Below are 20,287 nucleotides of genomic sequence, written 5' to 3'. Positions count from 1 at the left end.
GCATACACGGACAGTTCCAGGTCCAGCGCTGGCCCAGCAGCGTGAGGGTGGACATGACCATCATCCAGAGTTGTTAGGTAAATGCAATAGGCCATGTTGTCAACAATATACATGATGCTGAACAGATTTTGTGCTGGGTCCATCAATATACACTTCACTCTCGGAGGAAATATTAATGGACACAATGTTCTTGGTGACCACTCGTGTTCGATTGTTTTTTGTGGAAGTTTGGATGGTATTGGGCTGATGGTGACCAAGTCGCTATGGTGGATCCACAAGTAGAGATGTTCACCAGTGAAGCATCTTGAGTTGATTGGTAGGGTGCCTGTTTGGTGTGCGTAGGCATTAAACTTGAACCATGTGTGGGCTTTATCTCTCAGGCGTTGTAAGCGCTTGGAAATAGGGGTGTGGTCGTCCATATTGGAGACGGGGAGCAAGCATTGGCCACTGAGTTCGACAATGTACTGGAGCTCTGAAGAGGACATGTATGTCTGGCGAAGGGCCTTACATACCTGTGAAAACCAGTGACTCAGTATAAGATTCTGTACAGGACGACGACAACGACCCACAGATGCGCAACAAAGGATATCTCTGCAAGAAAGGCAGCCTAGAATGTAAAACCGGAGTTCTTCAGCAAGGGACAGGAATAGTGATTTAGGCATTATTTCATGGTCCCCTCTCTTGACAGCGGGTCAACCATTCGGATTTGAGCGAGGGAGGTCAATTGAACAGTTGCGAGCCATTAGCAGCATAAGATTTCCAATTGGGTCAGCACCCCTGAGGCCTCCTCAAGTACTGATCTTGACATTCAACCTACTATGTGTGTAGCGGCCTATCGGTAATACTCACTCTGAAAGACAAATCGTGAATCGCTCACCAAATGGATGCATCATAGCGCTACGTTGAGTTAGCTTCCGAAAACACATTTAATTGACTGACTAAAATATTCGAATAGCTTTAGGCAAGCGTGCACCATTACCGATATTATGTAATTGTAGCTGAGACACTTCGCACTGGCACATCAGATGCATCATGCACAACTAGTTGCTTATTCAAGCTCAAGTTTCACCTACTAGTATAACAAAATGAAGCCCTGAACAGGATTCCTGTCTCTTGCTGAAGAAATCCTGTCTTACATTCTGAGTTTCCTTCCTTACTGAGATATTCTTCGGTGTACATCTGTGGGTCGCCATCATTCATGTTATCGTCATTTTAGAATCTAGATAGACATTCATAGACTGCTATTCTGATGATCCTCTTGCAGGTATGTAGAACCCTTCGCCAGATGTACTTGTCCTCCTCCGAACTTCAGTACATTGTTGAAATAGGTGGACAACGGTTGCTCGTTATCTCCAACATGGACAATAGCATACCTATTTCTAAGCGTCTGTGGCTTTTGAGAGACAAAGCTCACGCATGGTTCAAGGTTGACACCCGCCCTTCCGAAATAGTCCCTGTACTAAGAAGGGCAATGCTATCTCGAGACAACATTGTTACTGGTGGGCATTTCTGCTCGTGGAACCCACCAGGAGACACAGCCATGATCTTTCCAGTACTTCCAAAGCCCTCGCAACAGTCAATCCAGCGAAACTGGCTCCCAGAAACGTTGTGTTCGGTTCCATACTCACACAACCTTGATGTATTTATGGACCCAGCACAGAACCTGATCGCTGTTGCCTATGTTGTTGATCACAAGACAGTCTATATTAACCTTGGAGCCCTGGATGGTGATCGTGTTCACCCTCAGGCTGCTGGAGAGAGGCTTCTGTCAGACGATTCAGAAAACCGCTTTGGAACGTCAATTGCAAAGCTCAAAGGTTTTGGGAGGCATATCGCTTTGTTGTGTCGCTGGGACAATGAATATCAGATTTCGTTGGTCCTGGTGTGGCAGCTGCAGATTTGGGACTGGAAATACTCGACAACATCCAGTGTGAGCTTTGGTTTGAAATAGTTGAAAGACTTGATGGTTGATTCTGAATTTAGAGCGTCCTCAGTGGTGCAGTACTCAACAGATCCCCCTTTCCAGTTGATTTTTGTTTCCTTGGGAACAATTGATTGCTGGTTATAACCAATAACTTGAATCTCTATTCAATTGAGAACATGTCCCACACGCCAGAATTGCTGGCGTGTTTCCTGATGCCCATCCCATTGGAGTTACGGTGCCTCTCTCTGATAGATGATATTGGGTATGGCTCACAGCCGCACATGCAGGCCCAAGCGACGATGTGCACCTCAGACCCTACACATCGACTCATATGCCTTACTGTGCTTACTCGAGTTAGTACTCAAGTCTTCATCATTTCCACGAGGATTTTCTTCGGCCTTAACGGGATGGTAGCAGCAGCGCCAATACCATGGCAACATTGGGGCCCCTCAAATACTTGTATCTTTCAGTACCCATTTCATATCAAAATTCACATTAATGGAAACCGAGTCTTGTACATACTCCCCCGTTCGAATGAGTGAGTGGGAGGTCATTGAAAAGTTGCGAGACATTATAAGCATGAAATTTCCAATTGGGTCAGCGCCCCTGAGGCTTAGGGGAACAGCGTGATCCTGACATTGCATGTGACGGCCTATCGGTAACAATCAGTCCGAAAAGACAAATCGTGAATCGCTCACCAAATGGATGGCATCGTAGCGCTACGTTGAGTAAGCTTCTGAAAACACATTGAATTAATTGATTGACTATGCTACAAAATATAATCTGATCAGAAATGCACAAGTACTACATACACAACGGGACTGCGAAGTTCGAGGGTTAATTACAAGAATACCAATTATGACGAACCCTTCATGTCTGCGACTGGGATCGCCTCCATAAAGATTCCGTCGGTTCAGATGTGCAAAAAGCACGCGTGGTCTTCGCCCAATCCTCACGCTTCTGTCTGCAGGAAGCAAGATAGCTAAGCTGCGCAGGCGTGGGATGATGGGCGTGGAGAATAAACATATAGTCTGACATGTCGCTCTGTTGGACCACCGAAAATGCGTTTTCTCCGCTTCTGATAAATGCGGAGATATCAACGCAATTGTCTGGAGTAACCTGCCAAACAACTTCAGTGTGGTTTGCAAGTATATCGGTAACACTCACGAAAATGGGTGGAGCTAGTGGAATAATAAAATCCTTCCCATCCCGCTTTGTCTGCAGTGAAAGGTCCCCAGTCGCGGGCCACAAGCATTGCGAATCCATCGTAAGTTTCTCAAACGGAGTCGGCTGATCATCTTCCGGTGGATTTGGCAAGAGACTAGGGAGATGATAGCAAGCGAACGACACACAGACACTTTGTTCCAAATCTCTGTAAACCGCTGAATATGTGGATAAAGGCGAGAAAAGGACACATACGTTGGTGACGACTTGCGCTTAGCCCACCGAGCAATTTGGAGATAGAGTGTATGATCGAGATCGAACGTCAGGTTGATCGTCCCGCGAGGCGACTCGAGTCCTTGTCGAAACATCATCACAGCCATTTCCCCTCCAAATCTTGCACAAGCGACTTGCGGACAGGCATTATCTACTGGAGGTAACGATATCTCGTCTCCGTGGCTTTCTACACCCACATCTGAGGATATCGCAAGTGGCTGCCTTGGAGTTGGGGAATCTGTATTTTGTTTTGGCGACGGCGTGGTGAGCTCAGGAGCGACGTTTCCTGGCGTACCCGAGAGTGTTTCTGAACTTTGAGGCACATTTTCCGTTGGTGGGTCGGTCATAACAACATCAACTACAGCGGACGTGATTTCTTCTTCGTTGAGTTCTTTGGCAACTGTTGGTACTGAAATCTCGGAGAAAGGCAAGGTACTCGTCAGATCAACTGCATTCGCAGGAGCTGCAGGCTCGTTTATCGTCGTCAGTTCAGTAGATGCCGGTCGTGGAGGTATCCTCCCTGGCATGCGAGATGGCCGTATTTTCTCTACAGGGGGCTCCGTTACATCATTTGAAAATTTGAGCGCACTGGGTGGAACAACAGGACTTGAAGGCTTTGAATCAGGAGCAGCCGCATGTTGATGGTTTGCCTTGAACCATTCGAGGTCACGGTGTTTGAGGTGCTCAGATAGCGAAGATGCCACAGATTGGCGCTTTGGTTGAGGTTTTGGAAGGATTCTCGGGATGGAGGCACTGGCTGGGGGATCCGCGTGAATATCTGGGTGGGGTGTAGACGAGGTCGAAGGCTGCGCTGTAATCTATGAATTTATATGTTAGATCATGAATAAACAGCGCGTGTACATCTTACAGGTGATTGAACTGACTCCATTTGCGCATTGCTGGGAAACATTAGTTGTGTGCTTGGAGTCGCATCTCGGGTACTTGTGATGATTGAGGTAGCATCCCTAGACAAAATCATCATACTGATGCTCAGACTCAATAAATGCCAGCGTACTTGTATTCTTGAGTTGTGGCTTCGCTTTCAGCCCGGATAGGATATATAGAATTAGTCGAAATCTCAGAAGAACTTTGGATCAAGTCTTGGAGTCGGACTACATAAGACGATCGACACAGCTGGACACTTAGCGAGATTCAACACGTACGTTGCAGGTCCTCCTCTGTAAAAAACCGTAGGAAAGGAATTACGGCGCGAATTAAGGCCTGATATATATCTATCACAGCAAGTGCTGACGATTCTGTTGGGAGAAACCTTCTCGTAAAGGTCTGATGGGCAATCTGTCGAGTGCAAAATGAATGAATAGAGCAAGAATCGACGTGTCTACACACCTCGAGGAGCAAAACGATCTGATATTAGGGTTTGAAAGTAGTTTATTAAGCCTCGCTTCTGTCAAGCTGAACCAGGATTCCAACACTTACATTACGTAGAGCGTCAGGATAGTATGCTTTCTCGGAGCCCAACCAGTTCTTCAGCTTTTTTGCAGTGTTTATGTACTCGTTGAGGTCGTGTGATGCGAGCCTATTTGCAAAGACCGGGAAGATCTTCGCGTTGGCCACAACGGCGGTGTGTGGGCGAGAACTCATGATAAAGTCGTTGGACGCTGATGCATCTGTGAAATATTTAAAGGCTTAGACGGCCCACCAACCTTGTGGTGGTTTTATTGATTATCATACCAAAGGAATTCAAGTTGTGGGTGTCACAGCTGGGTGCTTGTAAGTTTAAAGCTATGACAGCTGCAGGACGCCGTATGTAAGTGGCAACAAAGGCAAACAAATTTATGTAAACGTCGTTGAAAATTCTGATATCTTCCTTGCTTCTTCGGTCCGTTCCACGAGACTACATGGTACTGAGGGTACGTTTCATTGCTCTGATGCACGCTACCTAGACACTGACGATTATATTACGATAGATCGATGTCTGTCTAGATTGAGCAGGCAACACCATGCTAGGCACATAGAATATATATAATTAGTGGAACACATCCCTATCTTCATTCAGGCGTGCTGCAGCTCTTGAAGCTCGTGCCTTCAGATGCGCTTCTCATATTCAGGTTGGTCGCGCAAATAGCTTCTATGTTTTACCAACGATCTGATTCTTATAAGTATGTAAAGAACCTATCGTAGACAGCGATTCATGTTGCAGCAGTTGTCTTGGTGGACATCGTGCGAAATGATCCTCATCTTGATATGCCCCACTCCTTCAATTGATGCGGCACATCGGTCATGCTAGTACCGCATGCGTATTTCCATGAGTGGTGCGTCACAAGACCTCGATATTCATCCTGTGTGCTCGTGGCTCATGTAAACGTTGCGTCTCGGATGACCGTCGTACGTACCTTTGACACGTCCGTCGGTTCCCAACGTTCAACGACATATTCAAATTGCCTGAAGTCCGGTGTGCGAATCGTGAGCACACGTATGGCTAGACTTCCTTGACGCAGTCGATGTTGATGCAGATGGAGTTAACAAACCGTGAGAAGAGCGGAAGAGTGCTGCGGAACCAATCTCTATCAGGCAGTGGTTTGATGAAAAAAATACCATACTGGATGCTTGCAGGTGGATTCGGAAGTTGATGCATCTGATGGCTCCCGCTTTTCATACTAAGCTAAGTATAACCACCAGTAAGCTGTGGGATTCTTTGGCATGCTGTATGATGAGTAAGCTGATCTCCGTCCTGGTAGCACTCTACATGAGTCAGAATAACATGGTTCTTTTCGTATATAACGGTGTAGATGCGGCAGCCAGTGGCAGAGTTGCCAACCCTGTCGTAACACCCTCCAGGCATAATCATACATGACCATTTCTGAGTTGTCAACGGGCATGCCACTGGATGCCGCTACTTTGATGTCGACAGTTTTGGAAGGCATCCTATATGGTGAGTATTACAATTGCTTACTCCATGGATCCTACGGTTACAAAACGCTGAGAGGTTTTCAGGCTTTTCAGTCCTTATGTTTATAGGTACCATATGGATATTCACCTACAAACGTCGCATGCGAGACGCCAGGCCTACTATTGTGGTTGCCACCCTGTTGTTCCTACTGAGTACTGTGGTTAGCCTCCCGCCGCTTGCAGACGATGTCATTTGCTGAGGTCTCCAAAGCACATGGTCGTATGCATCATTTACGTTGAAAACGGACTGGTGAAGTATCGCGACACGTTTCCGGGCGGTCCAGTGGCGTACTTCGCAGACCTTCTTCAAGCGATGTTTGTGGTGAAGAATGCGATACTTGTCTTGCAAACTCTTCTCGGCGACGGGGTAGTGGTGAGTTCGTTTTTTATCTACCGGCTGACACCCTTGTGGCTCATAGGAATCCCCATGAACGAAAAAGATATATCGATGTTACGTTGTTTGGCAATCTGCCCGCATTATCATCCTACCATGCATAATGTGGTGCGGTGTCGCAGGTTAGGTGGCAACTACAGCTAGGAAGCTGTACGTTCTAATTTTGTCTTCAAGTGTTTGGTGTCTGTATGGTCTACAGCATGTCCCAACCGGCTAACAATTCCACAAATTTTTTCCTTGGCGCGACCACACAATGGATCACGACATTCATTTCCTTCACAATGGCAACTAATTTGTTGAGTTCAGGTAAGCACACTTCTACATAATATCGAGTCCTCATACTAACTTGAATATATCCAGGGTTACTAGCATATCGCGTCTGGACGATCGAACGCAAAGTCTCTGCAACTCGTGCTACGAAAAACAACATACCCATACTGCGTGTGTTTGTGGATGCCGCTATTCTGTACTCTGCGGCGGTGTGCTCTTCGCTGATCTCTTTCGTTTGCTCGAGCAGTGGAATGTATGTTATGGCAGACCTGGTAATTCAGTCATTAATACCTGTTTTAAAAATGAACGAGCTTCAATCAACCACATAGGTCATCCCGATCATTCCGATCGCCTTCTATATGGTGTTTATTCGCATCGCGATCAGTCAAAACAATCCAACTTATGCCCCGACGGTCCGTGGTGGGATAACTGAGACGGAACGAAGAAATTCGCATTATCCTGTGCAGCCTTCGCACACTATCAAATTACACAAACAGAACAGTAATACTTCCTTGACCGATAGTACAAAAGTGCAAGGATAGTTCCACCTCTAGTGATAGCGAGGTGCGAACGCCATATCAAATACTTTGACGATTCCGACTTTGTACACCCTATTCTACGTAATTCTCTTTCCTTTTCCTATACTCTTTACCGTTTCACATTTTCACACATTTATTTATATCTCTCATCTCTCGTCCACCATCTCTAATCATGTATAAAAACCCGCATAAATTCTTCCAAAGTCTATCGATCCTACTCACCAAAGTTTCTCAAACTCTGGCCATCAGCTCTTTTCATTTGCGTTTCCCTTCAGACTTGCCGGCACTCGAGCGGTACGCGTTGTACTGTCCACTTTACAAAAGCTAGTGGAGTATACCAAGCTGGATGACTTCAGATATCTCTATAGGCGTAGTTATCCAGCTCAGTATACTTCTGTCGAGCTATTCTGACACTTCGAGTAAGCCTTCACGTAAACATTCGGGTCAGACACCTAGTACCCACCGAAATGACTGCCAAATCTGCCTTACTTCTGCAACCAACAGAAGTAACAAGCTTCAAATCCCATCGTCCACCACGCTTGATAGCAAATAAGTGATATTCCGATTGTCATAATAAGTACATCGTCCACATGTTTCCAACGTAGACCAGACCTCTCGCTGGTACCTGATATACATTACTTGGTATTGCACAAATAAACATAGCCCAGTCAGGCGGTGTTGAGTGTACAGGTCCCAACTTTCATCCGCAAAAAAGAAATTCAATATAGAATCGCATTTCCGCTACGCGGTATGATACGACACTTGAATGGCAACGGAAGGCTGTCAGGTTGTTATCAACAAAACATATAATAAGTGCATGAAATAGCTGCGAACCTCACAAAACTCGACGTATATTCAAGGACCACCTCTTCTTCGTTGCCGTCCTCTTTCAATGGCGGTCTGATTTCAAAAGTAGCCAGAAATTGACTGACGAATAAGAAGATCTGCAGGTTTGCAAGGCTCATTCCAGGACATATTCTTAACGTCTGCTCAGCAAATGCAAGACAACCATGATGTGTCGTTTGCCTACCTCTTTCCAAATCCAAACGTGAAGTCTCGGGGATCCTTCGCGCTGCTTTCATGCCCCAAAGGCAAATGACGCTCAGGCATAAATTGATGAGGGTCTCGGTAGATGCTCGCGTCGTGAGTCATTGCCCTAAATCAAGCATTGTGATTTCTTCCTCTCAGAGCCTAGTGGCTAACCTACCAAATGTTGAACATCACCCAGGTATCTTGGGGAATACGGTAGCCCTTGTACGAGTCGGTTTTCATGGGCGACCTTGGGATCATAGGTGTCACAGGATTAAAGCGATGAACTTCCCTTATTGCCGCATCGACGTATGGCAACGCAGCCATGTCAGACAGCAGGGGTAGTCTAGTAGACTCAGTGACGCTCGTAATCTCTCGGTAAGCCCTTTCTTGAACATCTTGGTGCGCCATCATCAATATCAAGAAGTCCATAAATACCGCGTATGTCTGTAAAAAGGTTCGCGCCGTTTCAAAATGTCAGATAACACAAACAACTTACAGTCTCTATTGCGGCTAGCTGTAGTGTTAGAGAATGTCTACTCCTTCATAACAAATTTACACACCTGTATAGATGCTTGATGCTGCAGAGATGAGCTCTTCTTCCTTATATTTTGACGTGCCTGCAATGATGTCGCTGAGTGCGTCGGGCACCATCCCCCTCATCTCAGTGCCGTCGAGCTGTGTTATGTTCGTTACAAGTAGGATACGATACAACAGATAAACGTACGATAGAACTGCGTGCCTGTCGGAAAGGTCGTGCAGTATACTCCATGAACTTTGTCCTAGCATCCCTCGCCCATGGTTTGAAAGCCATTCCAGGGAACCAGTCCGGTAAATACAATACTGATATATTCGATAAGACTGTGTGTGGTCAGAAAAATATGCTTTACCTAGAGGCACAGTATCAGCAAGCCAGCGTCCAGGCCGCAAAGCTTGTTGGGTGTGAAGAGAAATTTCGTCCCCCAGTTTGAGCTCATGATCTTCTACTTTTGTCCCGTATGTAAATCGAGTAATGAAAGACCCAAGATACCTTGGTATTCATAGAAAGACGTCAGTAAGTGACCGTGGTGTTAGATAGTATCCGCACCTTCGAATATGCTGCTTGAATAACTCCGGAGATTGTGCGATCTGCAGCATTAAGCTGGTAGTCTCTTCTTCAAGGACTGGACCCCAAGACCTTTGCGCCTTTGGATTGAAAGCACTTTGAAGGATCACCCGGGCCTTCTTCTGCCTGTCAGTATGATCCATGAATGCGATATTGTCTTGCCGTCCAGTGAGAGCCACCATTGACCAAGTCGGACGCCGGGCATAAAGTGTAGACTTCGTTTCCAACAGGTCCGTGGCCGCACTAGCTTCATTGACTATGAGGATGTCCCGACCAAAAGCATAAAGATATATTAATGGTCCTAAAAATAATGAGCTCGCAGTGTATCGGACGAGGAAGAGATCATACCAAATATTTTGGACCAGTTAACAAACTCTTTCCATGGATGCTCCCAAGGCAATATCTGCTCGTTTCCAAACCAAAACTTTCCTTGTGGACCTGCATCACTGGCGTCACTCTGTGCGTTCGGCACGGCACATTGAACAATCACCTGGGGGAAGAGGCAAGCGCCGGGATCTGGCAAAGGCCCAACTCGCCAAAGCCAGCGTACAAAAACACGAACAGAGACCTAATGTGAACATCTTCGATCTTCGGACATACGATAGCTTGAATGGGCCGCGTTCTTGTATTTATGCTCGGCGGTAGCCCGAGCGTGCCAGAATGTTTCGATCCTGGAACTTCCATCCGAGCGCGCTCGGGCTATGAGATTGATACGGCCGCATTGGTTTTAATTTGAGAGTAGTACCGGATTTGATGATGTGGCTGAACACTGAGCAACTGCAAGAGTACTCTACTAGGGTCCAGGGTCCATGATGGGTATACAGTATACTAGTTTCAGCAAACTTTTTTTTCTCCTCGGTCTCTGATTAGTCATTGCATGTCTGGACGGTCCTACTCGTCGAGCTCGTGGTCTTTGCACACAACATCCTCTGCCATTTTTTTTCGAGCTGTAGTGCCTATGGACGCTTTGGATCCTGCCTATAACCATTGACAGCAATCCCACTTCCGCTCTTTCCTAGGGCCTGCAGCCTGGCCATGCCGTAACCGCCGGTTGATCCTTTAAATTTTGGAACAACACTTCATCAAGACTGGGCGATACGTCCAGGCCAGGATCTATCGCCAGATCCTGATCACCGCGCTCGCAGTCAACCCTGCCTCGTTGTCTCTTCATCAACTCAGTCACCTCTATTGGTGCGCACTGCGGGTCTCATATTCTTTCTTCAGTGATTCCACTGCCATCCTATATCTACATATGGCATGTTCCTGCCATCGGTAGTCATAATTTTATTACATCCACATTAGGCGGCTTACACTCAGCAAATCAAAGACACGAAAATTTTAAGAAGTTGGTTCATGAAATATCGTCGAGGAGATGCTACACGTATTGGAGAGGGTGACAGACACGAGGAAGATGGTGAAAGCGCGCGGAGGAGTTGGGGGGGAGGAACTATTAATTTAGAGTGGCGATAAACGTTCAAGGGAGTGACTCCGCAAACGTGGCAAAACAGTTACACACAAGGGCGGTGAACTTCGGCGGCAACTTGCTTAACGAGCGGTGGTTGAACGATTTGGAGGTCATCATGTTGTCACCCTGTTGAGAGCCGATCTATGCACACTCCGGTACGTAGTGGCTTACTATTTTAGATCCAGATGTTTCTGATCAATCAGAGACGCGTAACCTTCTCTTGTTTCATCCACTCTTTTTGATCCTTATCGGACCGTCTGGGGGTACCGCGTGCACTGATTCGGAAGCTCAAACGCTCAAGCGCTCAAGATGCAAGCTGCTAGACTAGTACTGGTTCGTCGCCATCCATATCAGGTGATCTTTGATACTAGTCAACCAATATGACAAGTCAATATCATTCTAGAATCTAGTAATTGTAGGGTCGAGATCCTACCAGATCTTATCACGGAACTTGCCATCCTGTAGATGTTCTCATCAGACCAAGCATCACATCCCATGGCTATTTTGGTAATTGTGGGTTCACTAGCTCCGTGAACTGGGTCGGTATTTAGTGCCGCTGAAAGGCGTAGTTGGTCTTAGTCACACTGTAACTCAATCATCTCCGTGATCAAGATATTCTCGCGCAGATGCGCCCAATGATCATCGATCGATATCCAATCACGGTTCTAGCATTTCTCTCAGCGCCTGTCTCTCTATAAGAACGGCTTCGAGTCTCATTTCTCCTTACTAGCTGAACAATGCTGACCTCCGTCGATGGAATCAAAGGACAAGTCTTTGACTATATCATCATTGGTGCGCTCTGTATCAATTTCTGATGTAGAGTAACTCACCTTGCTTCCAGGTGGTGGAGTAAGAAGGATCATTCGCGGCTCTTAACTTGAAAACTGACCAATAGCGCCTAGACTACCGGTCTCGTTTTAGCGACACGTCTGTCAGAAAACCCATCGACTTCGGTGCTTGTCTTGGAGGCAGGCAGTGCTCATATCGATGATGCCAATCTACGTCAGTCTGTCAGAATACTCGTGAATTGTCCCTGACATCAAGTCTAGTGATACCTCAACAACGTTGGTTGTTTATGGGCAAAGCTGAATACGACTGGAACTTTAAAACTGTCAGTCTCTCCGACTGTAGGCTCGTGACCGCAACTAACCAGCGCAAAGGAAACACAACATCATGCCAAAGACAGAATATTCGCTTGGCCTAGGTCAGTTTGTCCTGCTTGACTCCGAAGAGTCATTGCTACTTTAACAAACGGCTCTTGTTTACAGGGGAAAAGGACTGGGAGGCAGTTCCGCAATCAATAATCTCCTCTGGAATAAGCCAGCGCGCCAGCACATTGAAGGCGAGCTTTATTTGCCTAGATCGACGCCTCCTTAACACACCAACAGCATGGGGTGCGCTTGGCAACGATGGTTGGACTTGGGAAAAATTTCAGGCATATTCCAAGAAATCTGAGAGGTCAACAATATCAATATGCTGAGGGCTGCGTCACTAATCACCTCCCAGGTTTGTGAAGCCGAACCATAACACGGATGTTTTGACGTATGATACAAAGCTTCACGGAGAGCATGGTGTGTCGCTTCGTTGATAGCATAATGAATCTTGCTCAACTTATCTCAGGCCCCATCGTCACGTCATTTCCTCCGCTTATTTCAAACCTTGAGGAAGATTTCAGGAAGGTATTGCTTGTATCCTAAGAATGACATATTCTATCTCACATCGCTGGCCAGGCAATGGAGGCTCACAATGTCCCGACTATTCAAGATGCGGTAAGTTCGTTGTAATGACACACTTGTACGTTCTGAAAGAAGTTTCGCATCCAGTTCTCCGGGGAGGTAAATACTTTATTCGCTTACGACCTTTTCCACCTAATCTTCACTCAGATCCGCGGAACATCTCCCACTCTGTCCAATTTGGACCCATCGACGCATCATCGATCTTATGCTACTAACGTGGGTGCCTCGAAGTTGTAATCAAAGTTGATACTGATCCGTCACAATCGCTCAGATGTATTATCAACCAGTTGCAGGCCGTACCAACCTAAAGGTCATCGTTGATGCCTATGTGACCGAGATCATTACAACGAAAGCCAATGGATTAATCACTGCCACTGGTGTCAAATTTGTCAAAAGCGACAATACCTACACGGCAAATGTCGCTGGCGAAGTGTGCCTAACGGCTGGGTAAGCCCTTTTTTACTATTTGAGTTGCTGCAACTAAAAACTTCCTCAGTACAATTATGTCTCCGAAGGTTTGAGTTCTTCATGTATAACTACCTTGATATGGAATAACTTTCTACTTAGATACTTGAAATGTCTGGCATCGGTGATCCCGCTGTTCTTCGACGGGCGGGTATTGATGTGAAACTTGACCTCCCTGGTGTTGGAACGAATGTTCAGGAACATCTATACACAGGAGTAACCTTCGGTGCGTCGCGGAATACCGACCCAGCGTATGGTCACTGACTCACCCTGACTCAGAGTTGACGGATCACTTTGCGGGCGAGCAGGAGGTCAATACCTTTGACTCTCTCGTCACCAATCTTGGCTTGCAACAAGAGCTGTTGTAAGCCGGTTCAATAGTCAATTGGATCGTACCGGCTGAACAGGTCATTGCTAGTGCATCTGGCAAAGGCACTTTGAACCTTAACACTGTCGAGATCGCATTCGTTGCGTTAGCTGATATCTCACCCGAACTCAATGCAAAAGTAATCGCATCCTTGCAAACTGAGGAGAAGGACGCAGGACTCGCCGCGCAGTACAAGATACAAGCAGAGCATCTTCGGGAGAAGGTCCCTAGTCTCGAAGTCATACTGGCTCCAGGACCCGCAAAGCGTATGTATCACTTGCGTCGTTGTATTTAGGCTGATTTTGATGCTTATTGCATTGCAGCACCCCTGCAGGGGTGGGATGCCTCGAAGAAGCATATTTCACTCTGTTTTGCAACCAACTGTCCGCTTTCTCGTGGAACCATAGTAAGTGGCAAATTCACCCATGAGTTCTTCGCCAATGCATTTGATAGCATGTTACATCCAAAGATTCGCTTGCGATTGACCCGCATGTTTTCGAGAATAGATTCGGTAAGGCACACTTTCCTCGTATCCGCACCACTCTAACACACCCTGTCGATCTTAAGACCTGGATACCATGGTTGAATTAGTCAAGTATTGCAGGAAGTTAGCTCAGACGCCTCCCTTGAAAGGAGAAGGAGAGGGCCGACTCAAAGGTAAGCGTTGTTTTCACACCTTGTGAAACAGACTCATACCGCATGCATTCCAGAAATTCATCCCGGACCGGACTGTCAAGATGATGCCGCCATCGCAGGTTCTGTCATGATTCAATTTTTGGAGTGAAATTGCTCACCTGAATTTAGAATGGATTTGCAACAATGTCAGCACGACCTTTCGTAAGTTCTCTCTGCATGGCTGCATACACAACGGTGCTTAATCATTGCATGTCAGATACTGCTGGTTCATGTTCCATGCTTCCGAAGGAATTGAACGGCGTCGTCGATCCTCAACTCAAGGTAATACTCGAACACAATCATTTGTCGTGTTTTAACCATGGACCTATAGGTATGGGGCACCCACAATATCAGAATCGCCGACTTGTCGATCATCCCACTCCATGTTGGCAGCCACACTCAATGTAAATTTATCGCTTATTGCTTCACTACACCTCCTAACATCATCTTTCCAGCTGTGGCATATGCTATAGCAGAACAAGGTATGCTCCGATTCTTTCTGAAACTTCTCGCTCTCATCGTGAACCGGTGATCTTAGCTGCGGACATCATCAAGGCGGCCCACAAGTAGTAGATGAACTCAGCTGGTTTATGTTGTACAATAACAATAGAATCGTAGTCACATGTACCAATAAGCATACGTCTTGAACAACCTTTTCAGAACTGTTCTATTTGGCACGTTCAAATAAATCGATTGTCATCAAGATGTCTTCAAGGCCAGCCTCATGCACCGTGGTCAGTCTTAAGTTCAGGCCCCGTGTATTTCTAGACACGACGGACACTATAGTATATCACAGATCACGATTCATAAGATAAGGATACACGGATCTACTCATGCTCTCGCTACAAGTTGCTGCGTCACTCACTGCCATTCTTGGACATCTCCCTAGCTCTGGCTTGGAGTTCTTCTGCGAGCTTCTCAGAACGGGGAAGTATACAAACGTGAAACGATTCAGGGAACCTTATCCATCTAGTCGTAAGTAAAACATTCAGGTAGTGCATGACCCAACTGACCTCATCATACCCTGTCTAAACGGCGCCCTCAAAAGAGAGTTCCTTCCATCCGATCCAACAGTCGGAGATATGACAAAGGTGGACACGAGACCAGTCACATATAAAAATACACTATTATCCGCAAAGAACCTGCCGGGACATATCCTTGAGGCAGATTGACATCAGAACATCAGATTAGTGTCGCCACTGCGCCACGCACCTCCTACCAAATCCAAAAGCGTATGAATATGGGTCCAATGCTGTCCTTTCGACGCAATCGTCAAGAAAACGCTCTGGTGCAAATTCGTCGGGAGAAATTCCGCTGATGTTATCCCTAGACATAGCCCTATAAAACGGAATGAGCACGCCGTAGAATCTATATGAGTTGCATAATGCTGACCAAACATTCGGAAAAACAATTGTTCCCTTAGGCACGCGGAACCCTTGGAAGAAATGACTCAATAGATGCCTGCTGATTCAAAGAATTGCGCGGACCTTGGTATACATCTTCCTTGCTTGTAAAATGAGGGAGACTTAGAGGAACCACTGGATTCCACCTCATTATTTCTTTGATGGCAGCATTCACATAAGGTAAGCGGGAGCGATCATCCAATGTCGGGAGTTGCCCATGGCCAACAACATGATCAAGCTCCATCCTTATCTTAGTTTGAATATCAGGGTACAAGGCCATGGCGAGAATGAAAGCCAATACTGTGCCCATGGTCTGCATCTCGAAACGTCAGAACATGTATGATCAATGCATTGAAATCTTGCCGTTTCACTACCAGCTAATGAGAGTCAATGTCAAATCGGAACGTCAAAGACTTCAACTCACCCCCGTACATCGAACCAGCAGCCCACCGTATTTGATGTTCCATGTCGGCAGCGCCTTCTACCTGAAGACAAGTAGCGGTGAAGGATGCGGTTGGTGAAGGCGACGAAAACTGTTGTTTCGCATATTCAAAGGGTAGTCCGACAACGCGAAGAAGGCGCGTGCGGCCCTCTGCAGCAATGGCATGAATGTTATTGAAGGGGACCCAAGAAGGGATATATCTGACTGGAACCATGCAGATGCTTCATATCAGCACTTCTGAGGACAGAATTTCACAAGATTTACTGACGCCATGGAAATATATCGACAGCGTATGCTCCTGGCATCATTCCTTTGCCTATAGTGGCCATCATAATCTCCAGTTCAGCAATAAACTAGAAGGGAGGTATAAGAATATTTGTAAGACAAAAGTCTATTGTTGACCAAGTAGAGCGCACAAACATTCATCGTCTCCGAGCTTTTGACTGGGAAACCATATGTCATGGACAACACAGCGCGGCCCGTAGCCCTTGAATTACCTTCTGTGAGCTGAAAGACGCTATGATGAAGTGCACCACTTACAACCGAAGCTGAGATATGAAGTCCCTTGGGTTCTCGACGAGACTGTCCAGAAACAACACGACAGCCTCCGTTTGCAGCTTGCTATATTCTTTGATTGCACCAGCATTCAAAGCCAAATGAGCAAACTTCCTCTGTTCTTTCCACGCAGCGCAATATCGAAGTAAAGCAAAGCTCTAGGCCACGCAACCAAGAGCGAAGTTAAAACACTAACAACGGCAGCATCCTAATACCACCTACTTGGCCAAGGCCCATGAGCTCTCCTAACATCATGGGTACCGGACGATCGGAATACGATTTCTTGGATAAAAGTTCGTTAGCATGTTCGAAGGAGCTCAACACCATGATCCGTTGTTGCAATGCCTCAATGTAGATGATGTCGCCTATGAGAAGAATGTTTGCCGAAAGTACTTTGTATGAAATGTCTGGACAACTAACCATACAAGCTTTTCCATTCTGCGAATACCTTTGCCATGTCAACTAATGGAATATCGAAGAGGTTTCCTATGATTGGCATTTTTTTGGGACCAGGAGGTAACGGTATGAACTGGTGTATGTCCTTTGGCTCGCATTGTCTGAGTCTTTTGCGAACGACTTGGCCCAAATAGACAGCGAATGCACCGGCCAAGCAGGTAAAACCTACTAGTATCAGCTTGGAATACATGTGAATGGAAGTAAAAGCTGAAACACTTTGAAACAGCTTGATGATCCCATTCAGCCTAAATATCACCGGTGCACCGCCGAAACCTAGGCTGTGCGGGTGTCATTAATATCGTTGAACGTTGGGAAAGAGTTGCTTTGGGGTTCCGAACAGCGAAGGCACTACGCGGAGTAACAATACTAGCCCAATTTGAGCCCAGTGATTCAATTACATATGGCATATGCATGTCCCAAAATGGGCCATGCCTAATCAATTACCAACTAAAAGGTATCACCGCTCATACAGGATCCACAAAATGGTGTTATGTGGGGCGCCGTGATCTGATACTGATGCAGCTGGACTCCGAGCCACATCAGCTGCGGTACACCGGGCGCAACTTTCTATTTTCAAAGTGTCTGGGTTCACACGAGCGCGCCTTCAAGTCACTGGAGTTTTTTCCAAGAGCGTTAGTATCGAGTCTCAAGCTCCAGTTCGAACACTGAGAGCGCAAAAGCTCCGAGTTGGAACAGGTAACATTAATTAAACAACACCGAGTACTAGTACCGGAACGAAGAACTACTAATCAGAAACCGAAGAGAAAAAAAGTATGCCGAAACTAGTATACCCGGGCCCATCAACCGGACATTACCAGTACTCTTGCAATTGCTCACTGCTGTTCAGCAACATCATCAAATCCGCCAATTGATTACAATATTAACGTTATCACCGTGACGGTGGTACTACTCTCAAAATCAATGCGGCCGTATCAATCTCATAACCTGAGCACGCTCGGGCTACAGCCGAACATAATATAAGAACGCGGCCCATTCAAGTTATCGTATGTCCGAAGACCGAAGATGTTCACATTAGGTCTCTGTTCGTGTTTTTGTACGCTGGCTTTGGCCAGTTGGGCCTTTGCCAGATCCCGGCGCTTGCCTCTTCCCCCAGGTGATTGTTCAATGTGCCGTGCCGAACGCACAGAGTGACGCCAGTGATGCAGGTCCACAAGGAACGTTTTGGTTTGGAAACGAGCAGATATTGCCTTGGGAGCATCCATGGAAAGAGTTTGTTAACTGGTCCAAAATATTTGGTATGATCTCTTCCTCGTCCGATACATTGCGAGCTCATTATTTTTAGGGCCATTAATATATCTTTATGCTTTTGGTCGGGACATCCTCATAGTCAATGAAGCTAGTGCAGCTACGGACCTATTGGAAACGAAGTCCACGCTTTATGCCCGGCGTCCGACTTGGTCAATGGTGGCTCTCACTGGACGGCAAGACAATATCGCATTCATGGATCATACTGACAGGCAGAAGAAGGCCCGGGTGATCCTTCAAAGTGCTTTCAATCCAAAGGCGCAAAGGTCTTGGGGTCCAGTCCTTGAAGAAGAGACTACCAGCTTAATGCTGCAGATCGCACAATCTCCGGAGTTATTCAAGCAGCATATTCGAAGGTGCGGATACTATCTAACACCACGGTCACTTACTGACGTCTTTCTATGAATACCAAGGTATCTTGGGTCTTTCATTACTCGATTTACATACGGGACAAAAGTAGAAGATCATGAGCTCAAACTGGGGGACGAAATTTCTCTTCACACCCAACAAGCTTTGCGGCCTGGACGCTGGCTTGCTGATATTGTGCCTCTAGGTAAAGCATATTTGCCTGACCACACACAGTCTTATTGAATATCTCAGTATTGTATTTACCGGACTGGTTCCCTGGAATGGCTTTCAAACCATGGGCGAGGGATGCTAGGACAAAGTTCATGGAGTATACTGCACGACCTTTCCGACAGGCACGCAGTTCTATCGTACGTTTATCTGTTATATCGTATCCTGCTTATAACGAACATAACACGAAGCTCGACGGTACTGAGATGCGGGGAATGGTGCCCGACGCACTCAGCGACATCATTGCAGGCACGTCAAAATATAAGGAGGAAGAGCTCATCTCTGCAGCATCAAGCATCTATACAGGTGTGTAAATTTGTTATAAAGGACGGGTCATTCTCTTACACTACAGCTAGCCGCAGTAGAGACTGTAAGTTGTTTGTGTTATCTGACATTTTGAAACGGCGCGAACCTTTTTACAGACATACGCGGTATTTATGGACTTCTTGATATTGATGATGGCGCACCAAGATGTCCAAGAAAGGGCTTACCGAGAGATTATGAGCGTCACTGAGTCTACTAGACAACCCCTGCTGTCTGACATGGCTGCGTTGCCATACGTCGATGCGGTAATAAGGGAAGTTCATCGCTTTAATCCCGTGACACCTATGATCCCGAGGTCGCCCATGGAAACCGACTCGTACAAGGGCTACCGTATTCCCCAAGATACCTGGGTGATGTTCAACATTTGGTAGGTTAGCCACTAAACTCTGAGAGGAAGAAATCACAATGTTGGATTTAGGGCAATGACTCACGACGCGAGCATCTACCGAGATCCTGATGAATTTATGCCTGAGCGTCATTTGCCTTTGGGGCATGAAAGCAGCGCGAAGGATCCCCGAGACTTCACGTTTGGATTTGGAAAGAGGTAGGCAAACGACACATCATGGTTGTCTTGCATTTGCTGAGCAGACGTTAAGAATATGCCCTGGAATGAGCCTTGCAAACCTGCAGATGTTCATATTCGTCAGTCAATTTCTGGCTACTTTTGAAATCAGACCGCCGTTGAAAGAGGACGGCAACGAAGAAGAGGTGGTCCTTGAATATACGTCGAGTTTTGTGAGGTTCGCGGCCGTTTTATGTACTTATTATTATGTTTTACTGATGACAACCTGACAGCCTTCCATTGCCATTCAAGTGTCGTATCATACCGCGTAGCGGAAATGCGATTCTATCTTGAATTACTTTGTTTGCGGATGAAAGTTGTGATCTGTACACTCAACACCGCCTGACTGGGCTGTATGTTTCTTAGTGCAAGACCAAGTAATGCACA

General features: G+C 46.4%; 8 protein-coding genes across 8 annotated transcripts; 4 read left to right on the top strand and 4 right to left on the bottom strand.

Moving 5' to 3' along the window:
* Positions 1-1,357: 1,357 nt before the first annotated feature.
* Positions 1,358-2,055, top strand: F5147DRAFT_774237 (uncharacterized protein; the record flags this gene model as incomplete). The annotated part of the gene is made up of 2 exons (XM_041441579.1): positions 1,358-1,930; positions 1,984-2,055. 2 exons carry the CDS (start codon positions 1,358-1,360, stop codon positions 2,053-2,055), a joined length of 645 nt encoding a protein of 214 aa, XP_041292220.1.
* A 739-nt stretch (positions 2,056-2,794) lies between these two features.
* Positions 2,795-3,708, bottom strand: F5147DRAFT_577767 (uncharacterized protein; the record flags this gene model as incomplete). The annotated part of the gene is made up of 3 exons (XM_041431412.1): positions 2,795-3,043; positions 3,092-3,296; positions 3,338-3,708. The coding sequence occupies 3 exons, from the start codon at positions 3,706-3,708 to the stop codon at positions 2,795-2,797; spliced, it is 825 nt and encodes a 274-aa protein (XP_041292219.1).
* Positions 3,709-4,043: 335 nt separating this feature from the next.
* On the bottom strand, positions 4,044-5,113 carry F5147DRAFT_204617 (uncharacterized protein). Its single transcript, XM_041428569.1, has 6 exons — positions 5,054-5,113; positions 4,799-4,989; positions 4,709-4,726; positions 4,525-4,657; positions 4,377-4,473; positions 4,044-4,326 (listed from the first exon to the last, which is right to left on the bottom strand). The coding sequence occupies exons 2-6, from the start codon at positions 4,961-4,963 to the stop codon at positions 4,200-4,202; spliced, it is 540 nt and encodes a 179-aa protein (XP_041292218.1). The 5' UTR covers positions 4,964-4,989; positions 5,054-5,113; the 3' UTR covers positions 4,044-4,199.
* A 1,059-nt stretch (positions 5,114-6,172) lies between these two features.
* Positions 6,173-7,477, top strand: F5147DRAFT_577744 (uncharacterized protein; the record flags this gene model as incomplete). Its single annotated transcript, XM_041431410.1, has 7 exons — positions 6,173-6,254; positions 6,317-6,432; positions 6,483-6,644; positions 6,712-6,787; positions 6,840-6,971; positions 7,026-7,207; positions 7,265-7,477. The coding sequence occupies 7 exons, from the start codon at positions 6,173-6,175 to the stop codon at positions 7,475-7,477; spliced, it is 963 nt and encodes a 320-aa protein (XP_041292217.1).
* Positions 7,478-8,013: 536 nt separating this feature from the next.
* Positions 8,014-10,561, bottom strand: F5147DRAFT_204526 (cytochrome P450). Its single transcript, XM_041428568.1, has 12 exons — positions 10,354-10,561; positions 10,099-10,285; positions 9,957-10,046; positions 9,591-9,909; positions 9,394-9,533; positions 9,231-9,346; positions 9,067-9,166; positions 9,003-9,016; positions 8,682-8,950; positions 8,505-8,630; positions 8,309-8,452; positions 8,014-8,235 (listed from the first exon to the last, which is right to left on the bottom strand). The coding sequence occupies exons 2-12, from the start codon at positions 10,187-10,189 to the stop codon at positions 8,175-8,177; spliced, it is 1,470 nt and encodes a 489-aa protein (XP_041292216.1). The 5' UTR covers positions 10,190-10,285; positions 10,354-10,561; the 3' UTR covers positions 8,014-8,174.
* A 1,249-nt stretch (positions 10,562-11,810) lies between these two features.
* F5147DRAFT_653277 (alcohol oxidase) lies at positions 11,811-14,886 on the top strand (the record flags this gene model as incomplete). The annotated part of the gene is made up of 25 exons (XM_041433764.1): positions 11,811-11,865; positions 11,915-11,922; positions 11,976-12,075; positions 12,123-12,200; positions 12,227-12,277; positions 12,342-12,531; positions 12,580-12,644; positions 12,694-12,752; positions 12,804-12,842; positions 12,882-12,908; positions 12,957-13,025; positions 13,081-13,256; positions 13,306-13,324; positions 13,377-13,500; positions 13,554-13,638; positions 13,693-13,907; positions 13,965-14,047; positions 14,095-14,152; positions 14,209-14,298; positions 14,352-14,396; positions 14,446-14,478; positions 14,534-14,598; positions 14,648-14,720; positions 14,772-14,798; positions 14,855-14,886. 25 exons carry the CDS (start codon positions 11,811-11,813, stop codon positions 14,884-14,886), a joined length of 1,866 nt encoding a protein of 621 aa, XP_041292215.1.
* Positions 14,887-15,083: 197 nt separating this feature from the next.
* Positions 15,084-17,519, bottom strand: F5147DRAFT_697083 (cytochrome P450). The gene is made up of 12 exons (XM_041437494.1): positions 17,137-17,519; positions 16,939-17,081; positions 16,702-16,874; positions 16,582-16,648; positions 16,430-16,514; positions 16,144-16,365; positions 16,083-16,096; positions 15,804-16,032; positions 15,709-15,751; positions 15,529-15,654; positions 15,330-15,473; positions 15,084-15,276 (listed from the first exon to the last, which is right to left on the bottom strand). The coding sequence occupies exons 1-12, from the start codon at positions 17,360-17,362 to the stop codon at positions 15,174-15,176; spliced, it is 1,575 nt and encodes a 524-aa protein (XP_041292214.1). The 5' UTR covers positions 17,363-17,519; the 3' UTR covers positions 15,084-15,173.
* A 567-nt stretch (positions 17,520-18,086) lies between these two features.
* Positions 18,087-20,130, top strand: F5147DRAFT_636572 (cytochrome P450; the record flags this gene model as incomplete). The annotated part of the gene is made up of 10 exons (XM_041432917.1): positions 18,087-18,286; positions 18,339-18,428; positions 18,476-18,794; positions 18,852-18,991; positions 19,039-19,154; positions 19,206-19,320; positions 19,371-19,384; positions 19,437-19,705; positions 19,757-19,882; positions 19,935-20,130. The coding sequence occupies exons 1-10, from the start codon at positions 18,196-18,198 to the stop codon at positions 20,128-20,130; spliced, it is 1,476 nt and encodes a 491-aa protein (XP_041292213.1). The 5' UTR covers positions 18,087-18,195.
* Positions 20,131-20,287: the final 157 nt, after the last annotated feature.

Source organism: Suillus discolor (assembly GCF_016758755.1).
Source record: "Suillus discolor strain FC423 chromosome Unknown F5147scaffold_31, whole genome shotgun sequence".
Classification (NCBI taxonomy): Eukaryota; Fungi; Basidiomycota; class Agaricomycetes; order Boletales; family Suillaceae; genus Suillus; species Suillus discolor.
This window is presented reverse-complemented; position numbering and strand designations above follow the sequence as displayed.

Bases quoted from the DNA above. Each gene is read 5' to 3' on its own strand.
- F5147DRAFT_204617 (XM_041428569.1), bottom strand. From the start codon at position 4,963: ATGAGTTCTCGCCCACACACCGCCGTTGTGGCCAACGCGAAGATCTTC. The intron at 4,474-4,524 runs GTACGTGTTGAA...CGTCTTATGTAG, and splicing joins TACAGAGGAGGACCTGCAAC to TCCGACTCCAAGACTTGATC. The intron at 4,327-4,376 runs GTACGCTGGCAT...GATTTTGTCTAG, and splicing joins GCCACAACTCAAGAATACAA to GGATGCTACCTCAATCATCA.
- F5147DRAFT_204526 (XM_041428568.1), bottom strand. From the start codon at position 10,189: ATGTTCACATTAGGTCTCTGTTCGTGTTTTTGTACGCTGGCTTTGGCG. The intron at 9,910-9,956 runs GTATGATCTCTT...CATTATTTTTAG, and splicing joins TAACTGGTCCAAAATATTTG to GACCATTAATATATCTTTAT. The intron at 9,167-9,230 runs GTACGTTTATCT...GACGGCACTGAG, and splicing joins GACAGGCACGCAGTTCTATC to ATGAGGGGGATGGTGCCCGA.
- F5147DRAFT_697083 (XM_041437494.1), bottom strand. From the start codon at position 17,362: ATGTATTCCAAGCTGATACTAGTAGGTTTTACCTGCTTGGCCGGTGCA. The intron at 16,515-16,581 runs GTTTGTGCGCTC...CCTCCCTTCTAG, and splicing joins AAAGCTCGGAGACGATGAAT to TTTATTGCTGAACTGGAGAT. The intron at 15,752-15,803 runs GTCCGCGCAATT...ATTTCTTCCAAG, and splicing joins CAAGGAAGATGTATACCAAG to GGTTCCGCGTGCCTAAGGGA.